The sequence below is a fragment of the Puma concolor genome, chromosome D1 (genome assembly GCF_028749965.1).
Source record: "Puma concolor isolate L17-30 chromosome D1, mPumCon1.1.hap2, whole genome shotgun sequence".
Classification (NCBI taxonomy): Eukaryota; Metazoa; Chordata; class Mammalia; order Carnivora; family Felidae; genus Puma; species Puma concolor.
Genome location: NC_141676.1, coordinates 7,667,069 through 7,682,339, shown reverse-complemented (window position 1 = coordinate 7,682,339; position 15,271 = coordinate 7,667,069). Strand labels below are relative to the sequence as shown.

The 15,271-nt window shown below is 63.0% G+C and overlaps 3 protein-coding genes across 5 annotated transcripts in view; all 3 read left to right on the top strand.

Annotated features, from left to right (window-relative positions):
• Positions 1 to 8: 8 nt before the first annotated feature.
• GPR137 (G protein-coupled receptor 137) lies at positions 9 to 4,305 on the top strand. Of its 3 annotated transcripts, XM_086677059.1 has the most exons (8): positions 9 to 145; positions 1,321 to 1,692; positions 1,783 to 1,832; positions 2,559 to 2,784; positions 2,904 to 3,053; positions 3,179 to 3,307; positions 3,414 to 3,532; positions 3,836 to 4,305. In XM_086677059.1, the coding sequence occupies exons 2-8, from the start codon at positions 1,336 to 1,338 to the stop codon at positions 3,993 to 3,995; spliced, it is 1,191 nt and encodes a 396-aa protein (XP_086533185.1). In that variant the 5' UTR covers positions 9 to 145; positions 1,321 to 1,335; the 3' UTR covers positions 3,996 to 4,305. The 3 variants fall into 3 exon arrangements, with proteins under 3 accessions (XP_086533185.1, XP_086533186.1, XP_086533184.1); XM_086677060.1 differs by lacking the exon at positions 9 to 145 and having other exon boundaries at positions 307 to 1,692; positions 3,441 to 3,532; XM_086677058.1 differs by lacking the exon at positions 9 to 145 and having other exon boundaries at positions 312 to 1,692.
• Positions 4,306 to 7,291: 2,986 nt separating this feature from the next.
• Positions 7,292 to 13,249, top strand: KCNK4 (potassium two pore domain channel subfamily K member 4). The gene is given in 7 exon segments (XM_086677057.1): positions 7,292 to 7,690; positions 10,564 to 10,687; positions 10,838 to 10,998; positions 11,197 to 11,383; positions 11,931 to 12,070; positions 12,734 to 12,934; positions 12,937 to 13,249. Coding segments are annotated over 7 exon segments (1,398 nt in total). The 5' UTR covers positions 7,292 to 7,309; the 3' UTR covers positions 13,141 to 13,249.
• Positions 13,250 to 13,756: 507 nt separating this feature from the next.
• The window catches only part of CATSPERZ (catsper channel auxiliary subunit zeta), a 3,337-nt gene continuing 1,822 nt past the window's right edge, over positions 13,757 to 15,271 (top strand). The window contains exons 1-2 of the mRNA XM_025915690.2: positions 13,757 to 13,919; positions 14,168 to 14,510. Coding sequence (XP_025771475.1) covers positions 13,899 to 13,919; positions 14,168 to 14,510 — 364 coding nt within the window. The 5' untranslated portion in view covers positions 13,757 to 13,898. The remainder of the gene's footprint in view (positions 13,920 to 14,167; positions 14,511 to 15,271) is intronic.

Here is a 15,271-nt window from a genome sequence, read left to right as displayed (position 1 = left end):
CTCCCCGCGCCAGCTCTGGAGAGCTCGAGATAAGCGAGGGAGCCTCCTCCCCGGCAGGATGACTGCCCCGGCGCAGAAGAGGGGGCCCCGTTGTGGGTGACCGTAGGACCCGCGGGGCCTTCGCGCCGGGAGGGCAGCCGGCCAGGTGAGCGGGAACCGCGGCCGGCCAGGGCGTGGGGCGGGCGCGCCTCCGGGGGACTGCGGGGCCCTGCGGGTTAAGCTCGGGGGGGGGGGGGGGGGGGGGGCGGGGCCCGGGGGCCATCTTGGCTGTGGGCGGAAGTTTCCTTCCGAGAGCCGGTGAGGGGAAGTCGTTACCGCCCCCCCCCCCCCCCCCGCCCCGGCCGGCTGGCGCGATCTCGATTTGAGGATGGGCAAGAGAAGCATGGGAACTGGCGGCCCCCCAAACAAACAAGGCCCGCCGTCCCTGGGCACGGCCCACCCGCGCGCCCGCCGGTTGCGCTTTCGCCCCAGCGTCTCGGCCTCCCGCTGCCTCTAGTAACCCCGGGCGCCCGCCGGCGGCGCAGCTCGCGCCAATTCTCGAACGGCTCCGCGCCGGGCGCGGCGCGACTCGGCGCGCAGCTGCGGAGCTGGTGGGGCCAGACCCTGCGCGTTTAGCGTAGCCAACGGCGCCCGCGCAGGCGCAGGCGCAGGAGGGGGCGGAGCAGCGGGAGCCGGGGAGCCGGGGAGCCGGAGCCCCGGGTCCCAGCGACCAGAGCCGGCTCCCCCGGCGGCGTCCCGAGGACCCGGCGTCGGCCTCCTCCCGCCCCCCGAGGCTGGAGAGTGGATGAAGTGGGGGGGTGGGGTGGGGGCAGCGTCGGAATTCCGAGGACAGAAGGCAGAGGCCGTCCCCAATCCGGATTATTGGAGGGGAGAGAGACCCCCAGTTTGGGGAGGGGGAGAGCTGGGGGGTGAGCGCCCCACCCGTAGCGGCCGCTGCCCTCGGCCGAAGGGTATCTCTCGGCTCTCCCCCTCCTGCCGAGACGACTCGAACGACCAAGGCCAGGGACCCCTGTCCTTCAGCCTCTGCACCCCCTCACCCCGCTCTGGGGCTGGCCCAGGGAGGAGACCCTGCCCACCTCCCGCCTCTGCCCTCGCGAGGGACTGTCCTTCCACGCCCCAGAGTGAGGGGCCCCGGCCCCAGGCTGCCTGTGCCCCGCTGCAAGGGCAGGGTCCCTCTGTTGAGGAGGAAGGGCCTGGCCAGTCGCAGCTTCTTTCCTCCTGAGCTCCCCGTCTCTGTCGCTGCACCCTGCAACTCCCACCCCTCCATATTTATTTCCCTGGCCCCCTGCCAGCCCCTCCATCTCGTTCTCTGGGATTCAGGCCTCCCTTCCGGACATGGAGAGTAACCTGTCTGGCCTGGTGCCTGCTGCCGGGCTGGTGCCTGCGCTGCCTCCCGCCGTGACCCTGGGGCTGACTGCGGCCTACACCACCCTGTACGCCCTACTCTTCTTTTCCGTCTATGCCCAACTCTGGCTGGTGCTTCTATATGGGCACAAGCGCCTCAGCTATCAGACGGTGTTCCTGGCACTCTGTTTGCTCTGGGCTGCCTTGCGCACCACCCTCTTCTCCTTCTACTTCCGAGATACCCCCCGAGCCAACCGCCTGGGACCCCTGCCCTTTTGGCTTCTCTACTGCTGCCCTGTCTGCCTACAGTTCTTCACGCTGACGCTTATGAACCTCTACTTTGCCCAGGTAACCATGATAACGGGTGGGGGGAGGGGGTGGGCCGTGGGGTGGCCAGCCCCAAGGGCCCGAAGGAATGATGGGCATCTCTGCTCCCAGGTTGTGTTCAAGGCCAAGGCCAAGCGCCGGCCGGAGATGAGCCGAGGCTTGTAAGTACATGGGACACGTGGGCACACCCGCCAGGCCAGGGGTTAGGGACCAGGCTGGTGTCCATTTCTTGCCCCCCTCCTGTGCAGTGCTGAGGCGAGGACAAGTTAGGAGGTGTTTGTGGAAGGGCTTGGAAAAGTTAGGCACCTGCGGCAGACGGCCCGGCAAAGGCATTGCACCCGTGAAGGGCAACCATCATGGAAACGGTGATGGCAGCGTGAGGGGAGAGGGTCCCGGTGTCTTCCGTGATGGAAGAAGGGCTGGAGGCTCCAGCCCTTGCAAGCCCCGGACTGCCACTTCTGGGTGACCTTGGCTGGCGGTGATAAGCCTGTCATTTGTATAACGTCTTACGGTTTAGGGAGAGCTTTCACAAACATTTTTTACGACCTACCCGTGAGGCTGTTATTATCCCCATCTGAGAGATGAGGGAACTGAGGCCCAGCAAGGTAAAGCCACACGTTCAAGGTCATAGATGCGGCGGAAGGCAGAGTCAGGGCTTACATTCGACTCTCAGTCCCGTGCTCAGTGCCCTGTGTCATAGCTGTCAGCCATACCTGACCTCACTGGGCCTCGGTTTCCCCTTCTGTAAAACCGGAGAGCCGGGGTGCAGACAGCGTCGGCCTGGATTGGTTGTGACCCTGGCGTCAACTAGGGTCTCCTGGGGGAGTTCGGGTGGTCAGTGAGCGCTAGGGACGGTTGCCTGGGGCTGACTGTGCTGTGGGCCGCAGGCTGGCCGTCCGGGGGGCCTTCGTGGGGGCCTCGCTGCTCTTTCTGCTGGTGAATGTGCTGTGTGCTGTGCTGTCCCGCCGGCGCCGGGCACAGCCCTGGGCCCTCCTGCTGGTGCGAGTCCTGGTGAGCGACTCCCTCTTTGTCATCTGCGCGCTGTCTCTTGCCGCCTGCCTCTGCCTTGTCGCCCGGCGGGCGCCCTCCACCAGCATCTACCTGGAGGCCAAGGTAGGGCCCCAAGCCCCGATACCCGGGTGCCCTTCGGGGTCTTCGTGCAGTGGTCTTCAGGGTGGGGAGGAGACTGGAGCCTCCCTTCCCTGAGGGTCCCCTCTTGTCATCTGTGCCAGGGGACCAGTGTGTGCCAGGCGGCTGCGATGGGTGGTGCCATGGTCCTGCTCTATGCCAGCCGGGCCTGCTACAACCTGGCAGCCCTGGCCTTGGCCCCCCGGAGCCGGCTGGATGCCTTCGATTATGACTGGTACAACGTCTCTGACCAGGTGGGCGTTCGGCTCGTCTGCTGCCTCCTTAGTAGCCATGGCTCTCGGCCCCCCATTGGCCTCGGCTCTGTCCGGGTGCCCCCGCCAGCACGACCGCGGATTGACACAACCCCCTGCCTTCCTAGGCGGACCTGGTGAACGACCTGGGGAACAAAGGCTACCTGGTGTTTGGCCTCATCCTCTTTGTGTGGGAGTTGCTGCCCACCACCCTGCTGGTGGGCTTCTTCCGGGTGCACCGGCCCCCGCAGGACCTGGTGAGGGCCAGTGGCGAGGGGTGGACACTGGGAATCCCTGGGCTGGGGTCTGGAGGGAAGCCAGCGGTGGGGCGGGAGAAAGCATGATGGCGGCTTCCTCCCCCAGAGCACCAGCCGCATCCTCAATGGGCAGGTCTTTGGCTCCCGTTCCTACTTCTTCGACCGGGCTGGGCACTGTGAGGATGAGGGCTGCTCCTGGGAGCGTGGCCGGAGCGAGAGCACCAGGTAGGAGCCCCGGCCTCCCCGCCTGCCCTGCTGAACCGTGGGGACCTAGAGCCTGGTCTTGCCACTTTCCCCTTGACCCCACCCCCGCCATGGCCCCCATTTCCTGTCTGTACTAGGTAAGGTCCCCTCTGGCTTCCACCTCCCACCCCGAGATGCAGCTTGCCGCAGTCCAGAGGGTTCGGGCCCTGGGCGCTGGAAAGCTGGGGCACCGGGCCCTGTTCTGAGCCTCTCTCCCTCCCCCAGCTGCTGTGAGTGTGGCCCCGGTCACTGCCTTGGGACTGACCCTTGTTTTTCTGCCTGCAGCATGTCAGGCAGCCTAGGCTCCGGCAGCTGGTATGGCGCCATCGGGCGGGAGCCAGCCTGGTGCGGGGGCAGCCAGACACGGACCACTCCTCTGCTCTTCTCCCAGGTGCTGGGACCAGGTGGCCACCACCACAGTCTCTACTCCACCCCGCAGACGTGATCCCCTTCTGTCCTCCCCCCAGAACACCCAGACCCCGGTCCTCCCATCCCAGGCCCCGCCACCCCCCCGTGCCAAGTTCACCTGCCGCTTCTTGCCCAGGATCATGGGAGGCTGTGGCCGCCTCTTCCCCTGGCCAGCTCCTTGCTACTCTTGTCGTAGTGAGCTTGTGCTGTCCCCTAGGATGGGGGGCATGGCCCTGGCTGCCAGATGCCCTACAGCACCTTGGCATGACCTGCCGCCTCTGCTTCTACACTGGAGCCAGCTACCTCTCCTGCACCTGCCGCTCAATAAACAGTGTCTGTGCCCCTCATCCGTTCACGGTCTGTCAGTTGTCTGCTTCGTGTTCCTTGCACCATCGCGTCTTCGGTCGAAGGCTGATCGGACCCCGGCCCTCCGAGGGAGCGGCTGGGCTGGGCAGGGGTCACTTAACCACCAAGGCTGGTGGGCAGGGAGAGGCAGGAGCCTGCAGTCTAAGGGGAAAGGAGGCCCGGAGAGCCTATTCCCTCTCCGGTCTGTTCCTCACTTGAACGATTTCTACTCTTTCCTCAAAACCTGCTTCAAATGTCATCTCCTTTATGAAGTCTTTCGTCTCCAGGTCAGGGAGCCATGTCCCCCCTCCTGGGTCCTGCGGCACGATGATCGTGTGTCTCATATGCCGGTTACCCTTGCTGCATTAGGATTTCTGGAAACCCCGTTTCCCTGTCATCCTGCCCAATCTGGCATTCAGGGCCAGGGAAGGACCTGGCCTGGGACTGAGGAGCCCCCACCTCCCTATCGGGTGTGGAAGTGGCCAGATAGTTGGGCCGCCCCCACATAGTCTGCCTGGTGGCCCTGGGGGCTCCTTCTCTGGCTGCCCCTAATACCGCAGTCACTGCTTCTGCTGCCACAGTCTTGGCCTATCCGTCATCTGCCCTATGGCTGGGACTCCTTTATCAGAGGGTCTCTCTCCTGTCCACGTACCTGGTCATCACACCTCCTCGTAGTTCCTGGGGGCCTAGTGCTGCTCCTGTCTGGAAACTTCACTTGGGATTATCCTGGGCATCAGATCTTCAGGGCCTCCAGAGAGGGCATCTGAGACTCCCAGTCAGCTCGAAGCTGAACAGTCCCTTTTTGTTGAAAGGAAACTAACATTTGTAGGGCACTTTATTGTGTGTGCCAGCCTCTGTTTTGAGCATTTACAAATACCTCTTTAATGCTCAGAACAGCACTCTGAGGTGATAATTAATCATCCCTTTTCCGTAAGTAGGGACTGGGAGGCTCTTGAGAACGTAGTGTAACCCGCTGCGCCCTCTCCTGGTAGGGGGTGGTCAGCCTTAGAGCCCAGGCTCAAAACCACCCACTGTGAGGGCTGAGGACCCCAGGCTAGAGGATTTGGGGAGAGATCGGGGTTTGCAAAGAAGTGGGTGAGAACCGAGAGGGGAGCAGTTCCAAGACCTGCCTGAACCCTGGGTGTTCAGGCTGCGAGGGGCGGGGGAGGAAGGGGGGAGTCCTGGCACTAGCCACGGAGGTGAGGACCAAGGGATGAGGGGGGACAGGAGGTGCCCCAGCATGACTTTCCAGAACCGGGTCCCAGTCCTCCCTCAGCCAATTCCAGGTTGTTTCAGTGGATCGCCCACCCCTTTGTCCCGCGGGGCCGCCTCCCTCGGGAGCGCTGAGCCCAAGGGCCAGGCTGTCCCCAGGGGCGGGGAGTTGAGGGCCATAATGGGGCTGGGAGACGCTGGGAGGTTAGCGTGGTGCCTGTCCGGAGAGGTGAGCCGGCAGATGTCCAGGCTGGGGCCGTGCCGCTGGCCACACTGGATGGCCGGCGGGGCAGTACCAGGACTCCGGTCTGAGACTCCAGGTCGGACCCAGCGGCGGCCCCTCTCGGGCTCCTCGGCCCGTCACCTGCCGAGATCCGCCGGAACTGGGGGGCTGGGCGGCCGCAGGTAAGGTGCTGCAGGGCCCGGCGCCGGCGGCAAGGGCGCGGCACGGAGGGAGGCGCGGCGCCGGAGGGGTTAAACTTGGAAGGAGGGGGGCTTCTGGCGGCGGGAGGGGGGGGGGGGTCCCAGCCCCGGCGGCCGCCCGCTCCGCCCCTGCCGCCGCCGCCGCCTCCGCGGCCCAGCCGGCACCGGCGAGGCCGCGCGGGAGCCCGGGCCGCAGCCGCAGCCGCAGCCGCAGCCGCAGCGGGGCCGACAGTGAGTGCGGGGCTGGCGCGGGAGGGGGTGCGGGACGGAAGCGGGGGCGCGGACGGGACTCCCCGGCAGGGGTGCGCAGGGTGGGGGGAGGGCCGGGCCGGGCGGGGCGCGCACCTCCCGCGCGTGGGCGCCTCCGGGAGTCGTGCGGCCGCGCGTCCTGCCGCCCGCACGCTCCCAGGCGTCAGCGTGGAAGACTCGGGAGGCGGTGGGAGCGAACCGCGGGGGTTGCAGCGTGTCTGGGTGGCGAGCGCTGCGCGGTGGCCCGACGGCCTGGGTGTGTGCACGGGAGTGTATGCACACGTGCGCGTGGACCTCTGGGGTGCCTCGGCCTGGCGCGCACGCCCCTGGGGGTCCGGGTGTGCCCGTGAGTCTGGGGAGCGTGCCGGTGGAGCGTGTGCGTGCGGCCCGCGCAGCCGGGCGGGCGGGAGCCGCAGGGAGGAGCGTGGGCGCGCGGGTCTTTGTGCCCGCGGGTGTGCGCGTGGGCGCCGCCACCCGCTGTCCCGGGGGCTGACAGCTGTCCCGGAGGATGCTGCCCGGGTTCGGCCCTTATCGCTCCCGCCCTGTTCCTTCCCGGAACCGAGCACCCTCCCCCGCCCCCCACCCCTCCGCCCTGCCTCTGCTCTGCGCAGCGAAGGGAACCCGCCCCTGGGTTCCTCGAAAGCCCGGCGGGGCGCTGGGAGACCCTGGAGGCTACCCGTCCGGCCCAGCGGGTCGCCGCGGAGCGGGGAGAGGCGGGAGGGGGGGAGAGAAGCGCGAAGATGCTGCCGCAGCCGCAGCGGAGGAGCCGGGACCCGCCATCCCCGTCCCCGCCCTGCGCGGTCCGGCCTCTCCAGCCTTCTCTTCGCGCGCCTCCGCGCCCCCTCAGCCTCCTGCGCTGAAGCCGCTGCCTCACGCCCCCTCCAGGCCCCCGGTGTTTTCTCGCTCGTCCAGCCTCTCGCTCAGCAGGCTCAGTCTCTCTTTCCCCCTTCCACTCTCTCCTTCCTTTCCCTTCCCGGTGCCCTCTTCTCTTCTCATGTCCTGGAGTCCCTGGACAGGGGCTGAGGGCCGGGCAATGGAGGTAAGGGGGAGGACAGCGGTGGGGGGACTGGGTGTGCCCCGGTCCCAAGTGTCCCGGCAGAGGGACGTGAAGATAGGACACCTATGGGCAGTAGGACTGGGGACTCCGAGGACCTTTGGGTGTGTGGGGGTTGGAAGAGGAGGGTGTGGGGGTGGCAGCCCAGGTTATTGATCCCGGCCTCCCTGGTTCTACCCACAGTGACCACAGCTCCCCAGGAGCCCCCTGCCCGGCCTCCCCAGGCGGGCAGTGGAGTCAACCGGGCCCCTGGGCGCGCCATGCGCAGCACCACCCTACTGGCGTTGCTGGCCCTGGTCCTACTCTACTTGGTATCCGGTGCCCTGGTGTTCCAGGCCCTGGAGCAGCCCCACGAGCAGCAGGCCCAGAGGGAGCTGGGGGAGGTCCGAGAGAAGTTCCTGAGGGCCCATCCATGTGTGAGCGACCAGGACCTGGGGCTCTTCATCAAGGTGCGTGGGTGGGCAGGAACCCCTTCAGCAGTCACCTTGACCCCCCCCTCCCCCGGAAACTAGCTGCATGCCAGTGGGGCCCCGCGCTGGGTTGCTGCTGGCACCCCCTGACGGTAGGGTGCCGCTGAGGGGCGCAGGCCAGGGGCTGCGATCCGGCTCTCTGGGTTTTCAGTATCGCGGCCATGGGGGCATTGATTTGCCTGGCCGTGCCTGGCATTGGACTGAGCCCCTGGACTGTCTTCTTCGGTGTGACTGACGGTGGTTGAGTGAAGGAACGAGTGAAGGAAGAAATGAATAGATGGCTGGAGCCCGTGAGATATGTCACATTTTCACAGGCCTACCTCACCGGCTCAAGGTTGCCAAACGAAACCCAGGGTGCCTGGATACTTGTGAATTTTAGCCACTAAGCAGCGAATAGTTTTTAAAAATAAATACGCCCTGCGCAGTATTTTTGTCTCCTAAACCTGGCCACGCCACACTGGTTTCTCTACTGCTTTGGAGTCACCGACGCCTTGGAGACACCCAAGAACACTGAACACGCCCCCTAACCCCTGGAAAAATGCACATGTAAACACGTCCGGGTGATTTCAGAGGGTTTCGGGATCCCCTAAGCTTGCCACCGGGATGCCAGGTTAGGCACCCCTTCACTGCCAGCGCACGGGCTTATGATGAGAAGGCTGGAGGAAGGGGCAAGGCAGGGGTGGGGTCAGCTTTGGGTTCAGTGACTAACAGCGCCGGGCTTCAGCCTGCTGGGGGTACCGTCAGGCAAGCACCTTCGTCGCTTCCTCTGATTTCTGAGCGACGTCATGTAAAACCTCCAAGGTTTCACGTTAATAAATTAATGTTTATTACTTTACTGAAGAGTCCCCCTCTTTCTCCGCCTGTTCTTTGGGAGGGAGGAGCCATCCGCACGGAGGCCTCCGTGTTCCAGCTGATTCCAAGGTGGCAGGACCAGGAGCCCAGATGAGGGGCAGGGTGGGGCCGGGACACAGGCGGCCTGACGTCCTCTCTGATACTTCCAGAATGCAGAGGAAGGCTCAGAGAGGCCCGGGCAGGAGAATGTGTCTGGCCAGACCACAGGGCAGAGGAAGGGAGGGAGGGAATCTGACCTATTTTTTCTCCACAGTGGAAATGCTTTTTCCCTGGATAAAAAAAGAAGAAAAGGAATGGCAGAAATTAGAAGTGTGGGCGACAGCTGCTTTCTCTTCCACAATTAGGGAGGCAGCAATTATGCACCTACTGGCTGGTCACCATAGAGTGACCAGGGAAATGCATAGGGGGTGGAACAGGTGCAGGTACAGGCTATACCGGAGAGGATGTCACTTCGGGATGAGGGGACAGATCCAGGGACAGGTTACTGTAGGATTCAATGGAAAGGGAACTTTCCTTGCTCCCTTCTCTGTTAAACACCTGTTGTGTGCCGGGCCCTGGGCTAGGTGCTGGGGGCTTTGAGGGGGAAGCCAGGGGCCTTGGGGAGGAGCTGGAAATTGACGGGAGGCAGGTGAGAGGCGCAGGATTTAGAGATGTGCGATTGGGTTGCCAGAGACCTACCGGCAGAGGAACAGCATGGGCAAAGGCGGGGAAGCTGGAAAGCTCAGAGTGTTTTGCAGAGCTCGGGTTTAGCAGATGCCTCGTCACTGGAAGCAAAAATTAGAACACACAGGATGACAAAGGATTTTTTTCCCCCTAAGTAGTGAATTTATTGGAAAAGTCTTGCAAAATAAAAATCAAATCACTTTAATCATACATTTCACTTCTTGGCTTCATTTAAAAATTATTATGACAGGAAATGGGATCATCTCAAAATCTGGGGGTAAAGTCACGGCAGCTTGGGTTCCCAATGGAGCCCCAGGAGAGGAGACTGGAAAAAAAGGAGGTTGGGAACAGGGACTTGAATGCTGGGCTGGGAGTTTGGATGCTATGCTAAGACAGCAGGGAGCTACGGAGGATTTGGGGCAGTCGCCTTAAGAAGATGAATTTGGAATGGGTCTTGCTGATGAGGATTGCAGTCAGAGAGAAAGAATGTGCTTTATGATCGCCTCCATGGCCCTGTGCGGTGGCTCTGTGCTCCTTCGGTAAGAGCTCCTCCGTCACTTAAGGCAGATACTCTCAAAACACGGACTCTGCCTTGGAGGGACCTACAAGGTGGCAGGAGGGACAGACACATGGCCACTGCATTAATCTAATCATATCTATTGAGGACCAACCAGGTAGCACAGGGTTTGGCTTGGACTTCAGCAGGGTGGGCGGGGGCTTGTGTGTCCACGAACCTTCAAATATTGGATGCAAAATCTGATGGCATCCGAACCCTCCTGGGGAAGGGCCCCTGACTTCCATCAGATTTTCTAAGGCAAGGAACTCAAACTCAGCTTCCATAGCGGAGATGGAAATGGTGGGGCTGGACATCACTGGGCATGATCACCACTGGGGACTGAGTTAACAAATACACAGGGCTTAATTTGTTGCGAGTGCTTTAACTCTTCACAACGCTCTGAGGTAGGTGCTGTTACCATCATCCCCACTTGACAGGGCAGAAACAGGCACAGAGTGAGTGTTAACTTGCCTGAGGTCAAGATTTAAACCCAGGCTGACTGCGGCCGGGTCTGTGCTCCTGACCGCTGTAAATTTGCAATCGTTTGCGTGAAATTAAAGGACAGAAGACTAAAATGCTTCTAAAACAAGGTGGAGGCCAAACAAAATTGGGCCGCCCAATCTGCAATGTCTCCTCTGAGGGACTGGCCTCAGGAAGACCAGGGGGAAGGGGAGAGCTGGGAGGGATAGGGAGGAAACCACTCTGGAGACTGGAGGGCCAGGGGGTTGGCCAGGACAGTAGGGAAGGACTGAGGTTCCTCCTTCTGCGCCTTGTCCTGCAGGAGGTGGCTGATGCCCTGGGAGGGGGTGCGGACCCTGACACCAACTCAACCAGTAACAGCAACCACTCAGCCTGGGACCTGGGCAGCGCCTTCTTTTTCTCAGGCACCATCATCACCACCATCGGTGGGGGAGGGGACTGAGCATGTGGAGTGGGGGGAGGGGGGGAGGCGGGGGGGCAAGGGGGCCGCTGGGCTTTCTCAAGGGGGAAAATGCAGAGGGAGGAAGGTGGGTGCCAGGCAGCCCCTCGACCTCCTGCACGCTCCCTCTGCCCAGGCTATGGCAACGCGGCCCTGCGCACAGATGCCGGGCGGCTCTTCTGCATCTTTTACGCGCTGGTGGGGATCCCGTTGTTCGGGATCCTGCTGGCAGGGGTCGGGGACCGGCTGGGCTCCTCTCTGCGCCGCGGCATCGGTCACATCGAAGCCATCTTCCTGGTGAGCTGCTCCTCGCCCTGCGCGCCCTTGCGTTACGCTGGGGTTACCCTGCCCTACGTCCCCAACCGGGCACCGGGAGCGCGCGGGCCTCTGAGATCGCGAGAGCCTCGCGCGCGGGCTCGAGGAGGAGCCGGTGTGGGGCGCGACGGCGGAGGTTTTGGCGACTTCTTGGCTCTGGGCCGTTGCTCCTCCCCGCAGAAGTGGCACGTGCCACCGGAGCTGGTGCGAATACTATCCGCGGTGCTCTTCCTGTTGATTGGCTGCCTGCTCTTTGTCCTCACGCCCACGTTCGTGTTCTGCTACGTGGAGGGCTGGAGCAAGCTGGAGGCCATCTACTTCGTCGTAGTGACGCTCACCACGGTGGGCTTCGGGGACTATGTGGCCGGTGAGGCCACCTTTCTTGCGCTGCACTTCCCTAGCCACTTAATTGATGCCCAGGGTGGGGGGGGGGGGGGGGGGGGGAGGGGGGGGACTGCAGTCTCGCTTCTCCCTCCAAATTCCATGTGGTGTACGTGAGCTCACAGGCGCTCGCTCCAATCCCTCCCCGCACTCACGGAATGTACCTTCACATTTGTGCACCTATGCAACACCTCATATGCCCTTACATTCTTGCATGCCCGCACCCCACGCATGCTCACACATATGTTAAGCGCACCCCTCACACGCGTCACATTTATATTATATATGTGCACTCCTCACAGACGTTTACACTTTTGCACGCGAGCACACTCCCTTGCATAATCTTACCTGGCACACCTCCAAGCCACGTGCACTCAACGTGCAGGCATTCACACGCTCTAGCGCATACCCATGGCCCTGGGGAGGGCGGATCCTCTCCCTGAGCTGGGAAGAGGGGCAGTGAGCCAGCAGCTCACAGGCTTAACGCTTGCCCCGCAATCAACATCTTTCTGGCCTCCCCGGTGGTATCCCAGGCGCCAGCCCCAACCAGAACTCTGCAGCCTACCAGCCGCTGGTGTGGTTCTGGATCCTGCTCGGCCTGGCCTACTTCGCCTCAGTCCTCACCACCATCGGGAACTGGCTTCGAGTAGTGTCCCGGCGCACTCGGGCAGAGGTAGGCGCGCCCCTGGGTCTGCGCTGCGCTTGCGCCGTGGCGCTGAAGCGCTGTACCTAGCAGCGGGCTGACCCGTTGGCCTCCCTTCCAGAGCGTGGGCTTCTCCAGGGACAGAGGGTTACATTTGGGCCGGCTTGCTGGTGACTCCATCTCTGCTCTCTTGGATAGGGTTGCCTGGTTTAGAAACAAACCAAAACAAAACAAAAAGCAGGAAGCCCAGTTAAATGTAAATTTCACATACCTAACAATAGGCGTGTCCCAAATAGTGCATGGGAGGGATATACACCTATCAACATTTACTTTGTCGTTTATCCAAATTCACATTTAACTGGGCGACCGGTATTGTGTCACCTTACTGGCTGAGCCGGCGGAGGAGCCGGATAAGAGACGCAAAGGTCTCTGGGGGGCACCGGAAGGATGGCTGAAACACAGCTGGGGCTTTCTAGAAAAGCTCCTGGAGAAGAGGGCTCTTAGGTTCCGATGGAGGAGAGGAGAGTGGGTAGCTGGGTTGATGAGCCTTTTCTCTCGCTCGGGAGGGCTGAGGCAGGAGGACCAGGAGGAAAAGAGGGGCAGTGCCTGAGTGACGACGGGTCAGGTTCCCGGGGTTGCGGAGGCGGTAGAGGACCCGCGGTCGGTCGAGGACTCCCTTTACTCCTCGCGCAGATGGGTGGCCTCACGGCGCAGGCCGCCAGCTGGACCGGCACCGTGACGGCGCGGGTGACCCAGAGAGTCGGGCCCACGGCACCACCGCCGCTGGAGAAGGAGCGGCCACTCCTGCCTCCACCGCCGTGCCCAGCGCAGCCCGCCGGCGGGCCCCTGTCCCCTGCGCTCCCAGCGAAGGCCGAGCAGCCAACCCCCGCCGTCCCCCGCCCACCCCGCCCACCGCCTCCGCGCTGGATTACCCCAGCGAGAACCTGGCCTTCATCGACGAGTCCTCTGATACCCAGAGCGAGCGTGGCTGCGCGCTGCCCCGCGCGCCACGGGGTCGCCGTCGTCCCCCTAACCCTCCCCGGAAGCCCGTGCGGCCGCGGGGCCCAGGGCGTCCCCGGGAAAAAGGCGTGCCGGTGTAGGGGCAGGACCCCCGGCCTGGGCCTCTCAAAGGGCTTCGTTCTAGCTCTCCCTGGCATGCTCTGCTTGTTTGACCAAAGAGGCCTCTTTCGACCGGACTGAGGCCTGGGGAGGAAGCTACGGGTTGCTTGTCTGCCACCCTCCCCCCCCCCCCCCCCCCCCCCCCCGCCCGGCTCCTGGCCCTCTCCTCACTTCATTCATTTGCAGACCCCCCAAGGGCTTTCTGTCTCGCTGTCCCGGCTGGGCCCGTCCCTCACAACACCTCACGACTGTGCCTCAAAGCCTGCATCAATAAACGAAAACAGTTTGCACCGCTGCGGGCGTGCGCGCTCCGGGAACGCGAGTGGGTGTGGGAGAGCTTGCGTCGGGCCGCCTCCGGGGCAAGCCAGGCCTCCTGCGACCCCCAGGCCGGGCCTCCTCCCTCCCCCACCCCCACCCCCATTCCCGCCACGCGTGCACCCGAAAGGGCCACCCTTGGGCCCGTGTCTCTGCCGGGAGGCTACCGAGGAGGGTCCGGATTAGGAATGTGCCAAGGCGGGCTGTGCGTCTCCAAGCTCAATAGAGATGTGGGGGGCGCGGGGGTGTGGGTGGGTGGGGAGGAGATAATGGCATCTAGTGTGGGGGTTGTAGACTGAACTCTGCCTCGCGAGACCCGCAGCGCCATTCGGGAACGCGACCCTGCCCCTCCCCGCTCCTGGAGCGTGACGCCCTCCTCCTTGCCCCGAGGCCTGTGGCGACTGGGTCCGTTGGGGGCAGAACCATGGAGGAAAAGCCTTTCAGAGTAAGAACGCTTCCCGGGCCCCCACACCCTGCGAGCCCCCAGACTGAGTCCAGCTTGGGTCCCCGGCTCTCCTCTCCCTCAGCCTTGGCCCCGGGGCAACTCCCAAAGAGCCCAAAGCGGAGCCTTGAGCCGACTCCACGGAGTCGTGGCCCTGGTAGGGCTCAGGATCCCCGTCCCCCCGGCCTGCTCTTCCTCTCCTTCCCCACTCCCCGCTGCCCTTGGCTTCCCTCGTTGTATGTGGCCCACAGGCGTCTTTGGGCAGCGGTGGCTCGGACACGTCCAGACCAGACAACGACATCCGGAATCTGTGGACCAGGGCCACGCTGTCGCAGTCGAAGCTGAATGTGCCTCTGCCCAATGTCTGCGAGGACTCCGACCTGGAGGACAGCAGCCCACACAGCAAGACTCGCCAGTGGCGCAACGAGAAGGCCCGCCGTGACTCGGACGGTGGTTGGGATCACGGAGAGTACAAGGGCGGTTTCAAGCAGGAGGAGCTGGAGGACCATTCCTTGTTGGAGCTGCAGCTCCGTCAGGAAAGCTCCCTGGGAAGCCATTTAGAGGAGGGGGACGTCGATTCCAAGACCGAGATTGGTCAGTGTGGCCTCACCAGGCTGTGGGTATCCACAGGGCAGGGGGTTGGCCAGGACCTCAGTATCTGCTGGTATAAAGTGGAGGGGAGGCGGGTGGGAAGCTATGGGACCCAAGTTTCCAGGATTCCCTTCCTGGGCGGGGCGCCCTCTCTCATCTTTCACGCTTTAAATCAATCATGCTTGGAGCGCCCCCTACTGGGAAGGCGTCATACAAGGTCCTGTGGCCCAGGCGCGCCAGGCCCGGGACAACCCCCACCCCCCCACCCCCCCACCCCCGCCCCTGAAAAGGCGCAGAGGCAGCGCGGTAGGACTCCTGCTTTTAATGGAATCATTGGGATAGTTGAGAGGAGGAAGTTATTTTCTTGTGTATGGATTTGCTCTCGTTGAGGACGTGCCTATCTTTCATTCACTCAGTCATTGGTTACAATTTTTAAGTACCTCCTTCTTCCTGGGCACTGTTTGGGGATTGCCCCCCCCCCTCCCCCCCCCCCCCCCCCCCCGCCTCCGGGCCCCTTCATCAGGGGATTGGAACTGATAACAATATAGTAACTGCCATTTATTGAGTGCCAGGCACTGGACTTCCTTTGCACCATTGCCTTAAACTTCACAACCTCTATAGAGGGGACATTCTTATTACCCCATTTTACAGACGAAGAACTTGAGAGTCAGAAAGTTTCAGTCACTGCTCCTAAGCCTCACACAATGGGGTAGTCAGAACTGGAACCTTGGTGAGGGGGACAATAAAGCCCAGGGTGGCAAATT

What these genes read in the sequence shown, in the direction of transcription:
- GPR137 (XM_086677059.1), top strand. Translation starts at nt 1,336, where the DNA reads ATGGAGAGTAACCTGTCTGGCCTGGTGCCTGCTGCCGGGCTGGTGCCT. An exon ending in GGTACAACGTCTCTGACCAG is followed by an intron (nt 3,054 to 3,178) that starts GTGGGCGTTCGG and finishes CTGCCTTCCTAG; the next exon opens with GCGGACCTGGTGAACGACCT. An exon ending in ACCGGCCCCCGCAGGACCTG is followed by an intron (nt 3,308 to 3,413) that starts GTGAGGGCCAGT and finishes TTCCTCCCCCAG; the next exon opens with AGCACCAGCCGCATCCTCAA.